Source organism: Elephantulus edwardii, unplaced genomic scaffold (genome assembly GCF_000299155.1).
Source record: "Elephantulus edwardii isolate Elephantulus edwardi_28Jun2011 unplaced genomic scaffold, EleEdw1.0 scaffold00302, whole genome shotgun sequence".
NCBI classification, from domain to species: domain Eukaryota; kingdom Metazoa; phylum Chordata; class Mammalia; order Macroscelidea; family Macroscelididae; genus Elephantulus; species Elephantulus edwardii.
Window position 1 is genome coordinate 1,711,632 of NW_006400052.1, and position 12,508 is coordinate 1,724,139.

At 48.0% G+C, this 12,508-nt stretch overlaps 1 protein-coding gene across 1 annotated transcript; it reads left to right on the forward strand.

The window, feature by feature from the left end:
• The first annotated feature begins 3,214 nt into the window (after positions 1–3,214).
• TMEM91 (transmembrane protein 91) lies at positions 3,215–12,224 on the forward strand. Its single transcript, XM_006900917.1, has 3 exons — positions 3,215–3,427; positions 5,877–6,026; positions 12,066–12,224. Exons 1-3 carry the CDS (start codon positions 3,215–3,217, stop codon positions 12,222–12,224), a joined length of 522 nt encoding a protein of 173 aa, XP_006900979.1.
• Positions 12,225–12,508: the final 284 nt, after the last annotated feature.

Consider the following 12,508-nt stretch of genomic DNA (forward strand, 5'->3'; position numbering starts at 1 on the left):
GTATACAAGGCCTGCTTTTTATCAGGCAAAATCTAGACCCAGAGGTGCGACAGTGAACAAATTTCTGCCCTTGTGAGCCGACCCTGGCATGAGGAGGATTCAGACTACAAACAGAAAACATACAGAGTATAATGCATCATAGTGAAAAGTGATAAGAAAATAAATTAACAGTAGGAAGGTTAAGGAGATAGTGAGTAACAGCTTATCTCTTTGGAGTAAGCCAATCCTGGCCCCTCCTTCCTCTGTCTCCCCTCCCCTGGATCTCTGCCTCTTCATCAGCTGCCAGGAACTCTAACTAAGCCAAGTGAACTCACAGATGCCATCTGCTCTCTCCGTGAGTGGGACTCGTGCCAGCTCCAGCGTCTGGACTCTTGGCACAGAGCCCTAGAGCAAGGAAATCCCACTCTGCACCCACCCTCCCCAAGGCTGGGGAATCCTCAGTCTTGCTGAGGGCTTGAGGTCAGTGCAAGCTGTCTGGGCTCCCTGGAGGAGGTAGATGCCTGCGGGCGTGGAGGGTCTTCCAGTCAGACTGATGATAATGGTCGTAAATAAAAACATTGAAAATAAACCCATCAAACATGTTCAGAGCATCTGCTCTGAGTCAGCCTTTGCCTAAAATGTTAGACATTTATTGAACCACGTGATCTAAATGCTTTAAGTATCACAATTATATCTAAGAAGCAGAGAAACAAAAGTCACCTATTTTACAGATCAAGAAACAGGATTGTCTCATTTATGAAAAGCCATGTTGAGCCAGGACCAAACCCACAGCTGAGCCTCCAGCAAGGTTTCAGAGGCTGTTAATCATGCAGGAAGAGATTGTCCATCTCTCTTCCACTGAGTAGCTAGCTGGTGGATTCAAACTGCATGCCTTGAGGTTGGCAGTGCAACTTCTTACCCAGTAGGCCACCAAAACAGAGATCAAAGTTTCTTAGTGGTAACAATGGGTGGGAGAGGGGGGATATTAAGGGAGATAGAAAAATTGTATTGATTAATCTGTGAGTTGCACAGCTGATTAATGTAATACTTGCTGTTAAAAAGTTGTACAGCTGTAAAAAGTTGAACTGGCCAAAGTTATGTGATATATTAATGATCATACACAAAGAGAATAACTGCTGAGGCTGCTTGTGTATAAACACTTCATGGGATTTGGTTCCTGGTTTACAGATTTAAAATCCTGGTTCCGTGGGCTATCCCAGTTAATTGGGTTATTAATGTATTTAGGGCTTCTGGTCTACCTTCAAATGGAGTTTCAAGCTTCTGTACCATCTCTCTTCCTTCCTTGTTAGACCTCCCATGCCTTTTCTTGGCCAAGTGAGCACTCCTCTCTAAACCTTCATTTCTTACCTGGAACAGGCTCTGGAGAGGAATAAATGCAGTAATGAATAGTAAACATTAAAGACAGAGTCAGGCATTGTCTGTAGTTAGGAAATGAGAACTAGGATTTGAGGCAAATGACCTAATCTCTCTGTGCCTGGTCCCTGGTGTTAAACGGGGACAATAAGCGAGAGTGCCTCTTGGCTTTGTTCTGAGGAATCCATGTCTCAGTGAGGAGAACACTGCACACAGTTTCAAGTTGTTATTGGGCAACAGGGAGGATGAGGAGGCGGGGCCAAGCCGAGAAGGCCCTGGAGAATCCGGGGCACCCACTGTCCCCGTGCTGCGGCTTCGGGGGAAGGATGCTGAGGAGGCCTGGGTCCCCCGAATACCCTGCACATGTTGGGGTACCAGGGCAGACGCCCGAGAGCTGACGTCTGCGTCCCAGGCTCCCTCCCAGCCCCGAGCGGAGGGGCGGAGCCCGGGAGGCCATGCCCCGCCCCCATCCCCGCCCCCGCGCGCTGCGGGGCCCCGGGCGGCCAGAGGGGCTTTGAGCCCCGCGCGTGAGCCCCGCGCGTGCACCCGGCTCGTCTGAGGCCTGACCCCTGCGAGCTCCGAGCTCGCTCAGCCTCCCCACTTCCCGGGCAGCGGGGTCGGGGGTCGCCTGCCGGTGCTGAGGGGCCCAGGAGGTCCTGGCTGCTGCAGCCAGTGAAGGTAAGTGAGGGGCTCGGAGGGAAGGACCATCCCTCCTGCAGGTGTTGGTGATGGGGAGACAGACCCTTGGGGAAGGAATGGGCTCAGCCAAGGTTTAGGCTTGGGACCCCCAACCCCTCCCCTCAGGGGATCGTGGAGCCTAAAAGGAAGGAATCTTCTTTGTGGTTGTGTTGAGTGTATGTGTATATGTATATTTGTATAAGAGAAAGAGTTAGGAAGGGAGGTGTGCAGAAGAGGGTTGCGGTAAACCAGGAGGTGTTTGATGAGCTGGTGAGTGTGTAGGACATGGACCTGGGAGGGATGAGTGGTAGGGGAGGACCTGGAGCAGGTGTGCACAGAGAGATGTGTGGGCAGCGTGTGTGTGTGTGTGTGTGTGTGTGTGTGTGTGTGTGTGCGCTCTCTGTGACGCTGCTGGGATGAGGAGTGGGAGTGTGCAAGGAGTCATCTGGGGTGAATGTGGGAGAAGACTGCACACCAGGGAAGGGTGAGTGGGCAAAGGAGAGTAAGCCCCTTCAGGAGATCGCAGTGACCACCACAGTGGGCTTGAGTGTGTCAGAGACTGTGAGGATGGCGCAGAATAGGGCAAATTTTGGATCTGTTGTTCATAGGGTGGCTTTGAGTTATAGTGGACTTGATGGCATCTAACAATGTTGTTTGGGGCAGATATGTGAAGAGGGGTTCCTGGGCGACTCAGGCTTGATGGAGGGAGCTGGACGTGAATGGGTGGGTATGTGTGGCAGGGAACTTGGGTATGCAGGCCCGGAGGTCCGGGGATAGGATGTGCACCAGGGCGAATGTAAGGAATTGTTGAGGGAAAGAGTGTATGAAGAGCATGTGGGTCTCAGAGGGTGTACGGGACCAGATGAATGGTGGATGGGTGTGTGAACCCAGGATGGTGTGTATGCCGAGATCCACAGAGCAAGGCATGGTTTGGAATCAGTGTGCAACAGGTAAGTGACCTGACATGAGGGCTCCTTGGTGCCTGCCTCTTTCACTCCCTGGACCTGTTTTCCTATCTGTAAAATGAGCCTGAGGGTCATTGAACTAACCAGTCTTTGCCTTGAATCCCTACAGAGACCGGCCTGGAGGTAGATTAGGGAAAGGATGAAGGTGTGACTTCTATAATTCATCATTCTCTTCTTCCTCCTTCCCAGGGCACCGATTCCAGAGTCTTCCCCCCACCATGGACAGCCCCAGTCTTCGAGAACTTCAGCAGCCTCTCTTGTCAGCGGGTGCAGGCAGTGAACTCCCTGCTCAGAAGTCTGACAAACCTGAGCTGGGGTCTCCCTTGAGGGAAACAGCCTTTGCAGAGTGTCTAAGGGGCTGGCAGCCCCCACCACCACCTCTTCCCTCTGTGAGCGCTGGCCTGGGGGAGCTGGACCACCCCGACCTTGAGGTAGGAGCAGCAGGTTTCAGAGGAGGCTGTGATCCGGCCCAGTCATTGCCACCACCTGCCAGACTGGGTAGCTCAGCTCTGGAGTCACTGTTTCCAGCTGTTGATGGGCTTCTAGATTTCGAGTCATGGTCCTTTTCTGTCTCTCCCCTGGTTTCACCCTCTTTGTTTCTCCAAGTTGGTCTTTTGTCTCTGTTCCCCGGCCTCTGCCTCACTCTATGTCTACCTTCTGATCTTTGACCCCCCTATTCTCTATCTGTCCATATCGTCCCAGAGCTGCTGAACCTCTGGCCCCTGTCAGCTCAATGTGGTCTCTTTTTATCCGAGTGGATGTCACTTTTTTTAAAAGTCTCCCATTCTTTGTATCTGTTTGCAGGCTTTTCTTTCATTGCTGTTACATCGTTTTCCTATTACTATTAATGTGTGACAAATTACTCCACAAAGCAGTAGCTTAAAGTAACAGTGGTTATTATTTTTCATTATTTCTGTGAGTCAGGAATTTGGGGAGGACTGAGTTGGAGGGCTAGGGCCTTGCATGCGATTGCAGTCAGCTGGAGCTCGAATAGCTCATGCCAAGACTCTCTGTGACTCTTCCATGGGATCCTCCCTGTTTGGGCTTAGTTGAGCTTCCTTCTATCATGGCGGCTTAAGAACAGTCAGGCTCCTTATAGACCCTTAGCATGAGTGATTCAGCAATGGAGAAGCACCCTCATCTTTCCTGACTTCACCTTGGCAGTCATGCAGATTCCCTCCCAGCTCAATCTATCACTTCCAGCAAGCCCTAAGTCTGCCTGGGCTCAAGATAGAATGCACCCTTTGATAGAAGGCGTATCAAAATCACACTGTAAAGAGAGCCTGTAGGATAGGAGAGATTGTTGTGGCTGTTTGGGGAAGTATCTGCCCCACATAGTGAACATCACTTTTCCATTGTCTGTGTCTGGTGGGTAAAGGAATTACACTGCCAACCCAAAGGCAAGCTGTTTGAGTCCACCAGCTGCTCTGAGGGAGAAGGGTGGGCAATCTCTTCCCATGCAATTTACAGCCTCAAAAACCTATTGAAGTTCATCTATGAGTTGGTTTCAACTTGACGGCAATGAGTTATAAATTCTAGTGTTTGAAGACTCTGAGTGGCACTTGATTTCTGTGGGTTCTTCATTCTTGGTTCCTGTGTACTGAGCTTTTTTTGCCTGGATGTTGGCCATTATGTTTGTGTTGGCAGCAACATGCTATGGACTGCTGCGTACACTGCTCAAGATACTTGAAAAAATAATTTTTAGGACTCACTCGGCCTAGAATGAAGGGGTCTCCTCAGAGAGGATTTGGTGTTTGCTCCTGCCAGCTGCCTGGGCCACACCAGTTAGAGATCATTTTCAAGGCTTGAATGAAAGCTTATATTTGTTGAGATTGGTAACTGCTGACAAGGCAAAAGGGTCATTGTCTGCTAATTTAAGGTCCCTGTTAATGACTTTTCTTTTTTTTGGTTTTACAGTAATTCTTCACAATCTTGTGAGCCTCCGAAAGGATGCTTGTAAGATGTGGAAAAAACCCCATCTGTTTTATCTCAAATCTGTAGTTATTTCCAGCAGGCAGGTTGGTCTGAGACATTTAGGCCACCTTTAGTGGATACCAGAGCAGCTTTCCCTGTTGTTAGGTGTCATCGAGTCAACCGTGATTCATAGTGACCCTGCGAACAAGAGATCAGAAACTTGCCCTCTCCTGTGCCATCCTCACCGACCCTGACCTGAGCCCACTGTGACAGACACTGTGTCACTCCCTCTTGTTGATGGCCTTCCTCCCTTTCTCTGAGCCTCCACCTTTCCCCGCATGGTGTCTTTTCCCAAGGACTGGCCCTTCTTGACAACATGCCCAAAGTCCATGAGATAAAGTTTCACTCTTCTTGCCTCTATGGCTGCACTCCCTAGTCTCCATGGTGTTTTGGGGATTCCTGTCACTGATGGTAAAGCCCTAGTAGAAAAGTGGTTAACAAACTCAGCTGCTAACCAAAAGGCTGACAGTTTGAAGCCGTAGCTGCTCAGTTGGAGAATAGTATGGCAGTCTGCTCCCCCAGAAGTTTAAAGCCTTGGAAACTCTATGGGGCAGTTCTCTGTTCTACAGGGTCTCTGTGAGCTGGAATTGACTCAGTGACCATGACAGTGAGCTTAGTTTGGTTTGTTTGGTTTCTGATGGTATCTGTTCTCACTTTAGGAGTTTCAACTCAGAATTCCTGTGAGTCTTTTGAAATTGGACTGAATCTTTACATTTAGATGAGGCTTTTCCCTCGAGCTAGATGGAATCTTTCAAAGGGATCTGAAATGCAAAATGTCAAGAGCCCAACTTCAACCATCTCCCCGCCTTCGTTTCTCTGGGGAGCCCTGCTCTTTGAGGTCTGAAGATTGGGGTGGGATAGGGAGGTTGAGTAGAGAAGCCCACTTAGTCCCTGCCCTGCCCACAGGACACATCATCCAGTGACAGTGACTCCGACTGGGATGGAGGTGGTCGTCTCTCTCCACTTCTGCCCCACGACCACCTGGGCTTGGCCGTCTTCTCCATGCTGTGCTGTTTCTGGCCAGTGGGCATCGCTGCATTCTGCCTCGCCCAAAAGGTCAGTCTGTGTGTGTGTGTGTGCGTGTGTGTAATGATTCTGTATGCATGTGAATGTGTACTGGGGTGTCTGTGACCACAGACGTGTGTACAGTGTGAGGTTTCTGAGTTTGTATTATTAGCACGTTTGTATTATGTGCATCTCTGTGTGTATTATATGGTATGTGTATGTGTTATATGATTTCTTTGTGTGTTGTGCAGGGTTTCTGTGGGAGTATTGAGTAGTGTCTGCGTGCTGTTTTATGATCTCTCTGAACATTTGCCGGCATTATTTCAGTCTTTGCATGTGTTTGGTCCCTCTGTGTTTGTACTGTGTAATGTCTCCGTGTATGTGTGCGTTGACCAGTGTGTCTATTGTAGGGTATTTCTATGGGTGTGTATATTATATGGCATCTGTGACTGTACTGCACAAGTGTGTCTCTGTGTGTACTGTGTGATGTCTCCTAATGTGTGTGGTGCTTCTCTGTGTGTGTAATATGTGACATCTTGGTGTGTGTATTGTACTTGTGTATTTCTTCCGTGTGCGCATGCTTATGCTGTGATGTCTCAGTATGCATGTATATTGTGTAGTCTCTGTGTGTGTGTGGAGTATGGATGTGTACTTGTATTGTGTGGCTCTTAGTAGATGTGTGTATTATGTGGTCCCTCTGCATGTGTATTGTCTGAGTGTATGTGTATCTGTCGTGTGCTGTCTCTGAATGTACACTGTGTTATGAGGATCTTTGTATGTGTCTGTATGGTGTGGGCCCTCTGCCTGTGTACTGTGTAGTAACTGTGTGTGTTGTGTGCTGTATGTATGTATGTCCCCATGCATGACAGTATTGGTGAGTACTGGGCTCCATTAATTCTCTCATTCAGCAGGTATTTCTGGTATGATTACCATGGATAAGGCACTGTGGTGGGCCCTCAGGTTTTGGTAGGGGAACCAAACAAACATTCGATAGTAAATGGGAATTTAGGATTTACTCAGCTAATAATTACTGAGCGAAGGGAGCTCTGGTGGCCTGGTGGTTAATAAGCTCTGCCTACTCAGAGGCATGTGGTTTGGATCTACCAGCTGCCTTGAGGGAGAAAAATGAATGGTCTCTTCCTCTGAAAACCCTCTGAAGGGTCAGCTAGGAGTTGGTTCTGATTCGACGGCAATGAGTTGAGCGGACTGCATGCCAAGCCCCTGTTCTCAGTACTAGGGACACAGCAGGGAAGCAAGCAAAAATCACTGTCCAGGTGGGAGTGACGTTCCAAGTTGAAGAGAACAGCAAAAACCAGATGAATAAGTAGATTCACAGTAAGCAGCATGACAAGGGAAGACTGTCAAGTAGGGAGAGTGACAGCAAGTGTGGGTGGCAGTGGGAATAAAGTCTTAGATGAGGTGGCCCAGCAAGGTCCCTGGAGATGATGGCATTGGAAGGCAGGAACTGAGCCATGTAGATTCCTGAGAGAAGAATGTTCCTGAAAGAGCGAGCTGCCAGAGAGAGGGGCAGGAGGCAAGAGTGTTCAAAGCCAGGGGCTGGAGGGGAGTGAGGGAGAGAGCGGATGAGAGCAGCGAGAGGCAAGAAGTGATGAGAGAGGGACCAGGCCTGGTGTTATGGTTCTCTGAGACAGGAGAGAGTTGTAGGAGGACCGTGATATGGTGAACACTTTAGGGAGCCAGGGGGAGAAGAGGGGAGACCAGTAAAGAGGAAAAAGAATGAACACAGGGACTCAGGCCCTGGAACAGGAGCTGAAGGACCTGGGCCTTTGGAACAAGTCTCCATAGAACATGCTGGAACCTGCCCAGCCAGGAAGCACTAGGATGCTGGTAAAGGGACGCCTCCTCACAGCTGTGATACAGAAGTGAGCAAGTGTGAGAAGCAGACGCTGTCATCTGTTTATGCTCCCCAGGAAGCAGCAGAAAGCTCATCCGCACTTCCTCTCCAACCAGCAGCAACATCTAGGCACCTCTGACTCACTGCTCCTTCCAAATCTCACCCAACCTCTCCTACACACCTAGTTGCAAAGGCCTCTGGGAAATGTAGTTTTTAAGCTCTCTGACTTCTCTCCAGAGAGAAGGAAATTCACGTTGTGAGAGCCAATCTAAGGACAGGAGAATTTCAACTAGTCCTTGCTTTCCTGAAATTTATAGTTCTGATGGTCTGCATTGATGTCACCTAGATAATCCTGTAAACACAAATAAAATTGATGCTTGATTAGATATGCAAAGCAGAGATGGGTATGCAAGGAAAGAAAACAAAACCCCAAACGAGTTGTGATGCAGTGGATTCCAACCCATGGAAACCCCATTCAGTGGCTGTTCTGAAGTAGATAACCAGGCCTTTCTTGCGAGGCCATTTCTAGTAAACTCCAACTGTTAACCCTTGGGTTAGTTAGCAGCTAAGGTTTTGCAATACCCAGGAACTTCATGTAGTGCATTAATTAACTCATTGCTGGCAAGTCACAACCAACTGCTAGCGGCCCTCCGGTGGATTTTTGTTCCCTCTTTCCAAATTACCAAGGAGCAATGATGTCAGTTAGAGGACTAAGGTGTGCCTGATTCAGGCCTTGGTCTTTTCAATCACTTCCTATGCATCTGAGACATGGAGAATGAATAAGGATGACAGAATAAAATTGATACCTTTGAGTTGTGGTGGAGAAGAAAACCGAATATCCTATGAACTGTCAAAAGAACAAACAGATATGTGTTAGAGAAAGTACAGCCAGAGTGCTCCTCTGAGGCAAAAATGACAATGCTTCTTCTCATATACTTTGGGTATGTTGCTGGGAGGGGGTATTCCTTGGAAAGGTACATCATGCTTGGAAAGGTAGAAGGTGGCAAAAGAGATGAAGACTGTCAGACAGAGGAATTGACACAGTGACTACTGGCTCAATTAAGTCAGAAATGATGAAAATGGCATAGGATAGGAAAGGATTCATAGGGTTGTAGGGTCACTTTGAGTTGTACTCAACTTGACAGCACAACAACAATAACAACTGCAAATCGTGCAGGAGGAGCTTGCCTATCTCTCTCATGGAGATACTGGTGGACTTGAACTGTCAGAAAGGTGCCAGACTGTGCCACTCTCCATGTGGTGCAAAGGGGCATTTAATAGTGGAATTTTACCCCCTTGTGAAGGTTTGACACAATTCCACAAGACAACTATGCTTTAACTCAGCTTTAAGCTGGGATCTGAAGGCTCAGGCAGGGTTAACGGAGCAATGGTGAGGTGTGTCACATGCTAGGTAACTTCTGCTCAGATGTCACTTCTGCCCTGGGTGTCATATTTAAAGCAGCACCCTTCCCATCACTCGCTGACCCTTTATTTACTACACAGCATCAATCAGTATTTAGAATGATTTCTCTTTTCAATTTCTCATTTCAAGTTTTCTTCAGTTTGTCCCCTGCTAGCAAGTGATCTCCACAAGGGCAAGGATTGTCCTGTTTTATCACTTAATCCCTAGTGCCAGACATATTATCTGCTCTCAAATATTTGTGAAATGCATGCCTGCAAGTAGGCAAGAATGAATGAATTCAGAACTATCACTAGTAGAAATGATTTGAGTGGAGGACATTCTTCTTCTTGTTGTGTACCATCAGACTGGAACCAACTCATAGCAAATCCTCTAGTGGGTTTTCAGAGGCTTTAAATCATGTTGGAGGTATGGAGCTCTGGTGGCCTAGTGGCAAGAAGCTGCACTGCAGTCCCAGAGGTGTGTGGTTCAAATCCACTAGATGCTCTGCTGGAGAAGGAGGGGCAATCTCCACCTGTACCAGTCAGATCTGATTTGATGGTACACACACACACACACACACACACACAATACATAAAATAGTAAAATTTAAAAAAACCCCATCATGTTGGAGGAGACTGCCCATCCTTTTCTCATCATGCCTTTGGGATTGCAGGGCAGCTTCTTACCACTAAGCTACCAGAGCAGCAGCAGCTGCTGCTTCTTCTTCTCCTTCTCCTTATGAATTTTAATGAAAGTTTACAGAGACTTAGGATTTCCATTCATTCATTCATTGTTGCACTTTTCTCCCCCACCCCCCCACCCCGGCAGCTTCTTACCACTAGGCTCTTCAAGACACTACACTAGCACTAATAGAAATATCATATGAGTCAAATACATAATCTAGAACTTTTTAGTAAGTCCATTAAGAAAAGTAAAAAAGAAATAGATGTAATTGCTTTCAATGACACAGCATAACCTGTGAGAGCCAGAACTCAACAGGACTGCCTTGTTTGTCCGAGTCTCCCAAGTTTTCTACCACTGCTGAGTGCTTTTCTCTGGCTTCTGTACTAAAAATCCTACTGGAGAAGCCTTCCATGAGTTTTCCATCTTACACAAACCCCAGCTCTTACAGTTTTCACTGTATTTTGAGTCCCAGTGACACAATCTGCAGGGAGTTGCACTGTTAACTCAAAGACGGTATCTCTCTGGCAGTTTGAATCCACAAGAGGGGCCTCAGGAGAAAAATGGGCAATCTCTTCACTGGTTTACAGCTTCAGAAAACCCACCAGAGGGCCAGTTATAAGACAGTTTTGACATGTCAGTAATGAGTTTTTGAGGACGTAACCCCACTGTGGATCACAACAAACTGTGGCTGACTCTGAGAAGAATGGGAATCCCAGAACATTTGATTGTGCTTGTGCGAAACCTATACTTGGACCAAAATGCAGTTATCAGAACAGATCAAGGAAACACTACATGGTTCAAAATTGGGAAGGGTGTACACAAGGGATGTATTCTGTCTCCATATCTTTTCAATTTATATGCAGAACAGATAATCCAGGAGGCTAGGCTCTATGAGGAGGAATGTGGCAGCAGTATTGGAGGAAGACTGATCAACAACCTGCGTTACGCAGATGGCACAACCCTGCTCGCTGAAACTGGGGAGGACCTGAAGCACTTGCTGCAGAAGGACAAAGACTGCAGCCTTCAAAATGGTTTAAAACTCAACATCAAGAAAACAAAGATTTGAGCTCTGGTGGCCTAGTGGCAAGAAGCTGCACTGCAATCCCAGAGGAACATGGTTTTAATCCACCAGATGCTCTGCTGGAGAAGGAGGGATAATCTCCTCCTGTACCATTCAGATCCAATTTGACAATACACACAAACACACAAAATAATGAAGAAAACAAAGGTTCTCACCACAGGCCAACTGGCAGCATTATGATAGATGGTGAAGAGATTGCTATTGTTAACAGCTTCAGTTTGCTTGGCTCCACAATCAACACTCTTGATACCAGCAGCCAAGAAATCAGTAGGTGAATTGCATTGTGAACGTTGGCTGTCAGTGACCTCTCCAGAGTATTGAAGAGCAACAGCATCAGTTTGGAGACTAAGGTGCGCCTGATCCAGACCAGTCTTTGCAACTGTTTGCTATGCATCAGAGAGCTGGACAATGACTAGGGATGATAGAAAGATAATTGCCTTTGAGTTGTGGTGCTGGAGAAGAGTATTGAATATACCATGTACTGCTAGAACAAATGGGTTCTCCTAGAGAGGGTGAGACCAGGCTGCTCCATGGAGGCAAGGATTCTGAAGCTTTGTCTGACATACTTTGGACATGTTGCAAGGCAAATCCAGTGCTTGGAGAGGGATGTCGTGCTTGGGAGGATGGAGGAACAGTGCAAGAGAGGAAGACCCTCAATGAGATGGATTGACTCAGTGACTGGGGTAATGGAGGTAGGTGTGGCAGAGACAGTAAGATTGGCACAAGATAGAGCAGGGTTTAGGGCTGTTGTACATAGGGTCGTTATGAGTCACAGGCAACTTGATGGCACATAACAACAACATGTATGTTAAGGACAGCTCTGATCGCCTAGTGGTAAGAAGCTGTGCTACCATGTTAAGGGCAGGCAAGCAATATCCTCTCATGTGATTTACTGAAAACCCGTGGGAAGGTCAGCTACAGGTTGGTTCCAACTCAGAGGCACACCCCACCCCCAACCCCACCCATGATAGGTACTCCTGTTTGAAATATGTGTTTAGACTGAGTGGGAGCGGCTGGAGTTGGGAGCCTTTGAGATGTCTGGGTCACTGCTTTTCACTTACTCCACAGACCAACAAGGCTTGGGCCAAGGGGGACTTCCACGGGGCAGGGGCTGCCTCCCGTCATGCCTTCCTGCTGGGCGTCCTCGCTGTGGGACTGGGCGTGTGCATGTATGCAGCAGCCCTGGTCACCCTGGCAGCCTACCTCGCCTCCCGTGATCCACCCTAGCTGCTCCTGTGGCCCCTGCTGTGAACCAAGGCTGGTGTCCAGCGCATCTTGCAGGCAGAGTGGAGAAATGCCAGTGAATGGACTTGGAGAAGCAGCCAGAAGCTGTTGCAGGTTGGCCAATCCCCTCCCTATCCTTTGCTCATTGGCAACGTGAGATTAAACATTCTTGCAGCCAAATGTGTGTCTTGTCCATGTGTGGCAAAAGTGGGTGGGGCTGGGGTCCCTTAAAATCCAAAAGGGATGAACCAGGGTGAAAGGCTGTATAGTGGGTGTTCCTGGCACTT

Bases quoted from the DNA above. Each gene is read 5' to 3' on its own strand.
- TMEM91 (XM_006900917.1), top strand. From the start codon at position 3,215: ATGGACAGCCCCAGTCTTCGAGAACTTCAGCAGCCTCTCTTGTCAGCG. The intron at 3,428-5,876 runs GTAGGAGCAGCA...CCCTGCCCACAG, and splicing joins TGGACCACCCCGACCTTGAG to GACACATCATCCAGTGACAG. The intron at 6,027-12,065 runs GTCAGTCTGTGT...CTTACTCCACAG, and splicing joins CATTCTGCCTCGCCCAAAAG to ACCAACAAGGCTTGGGCCAA.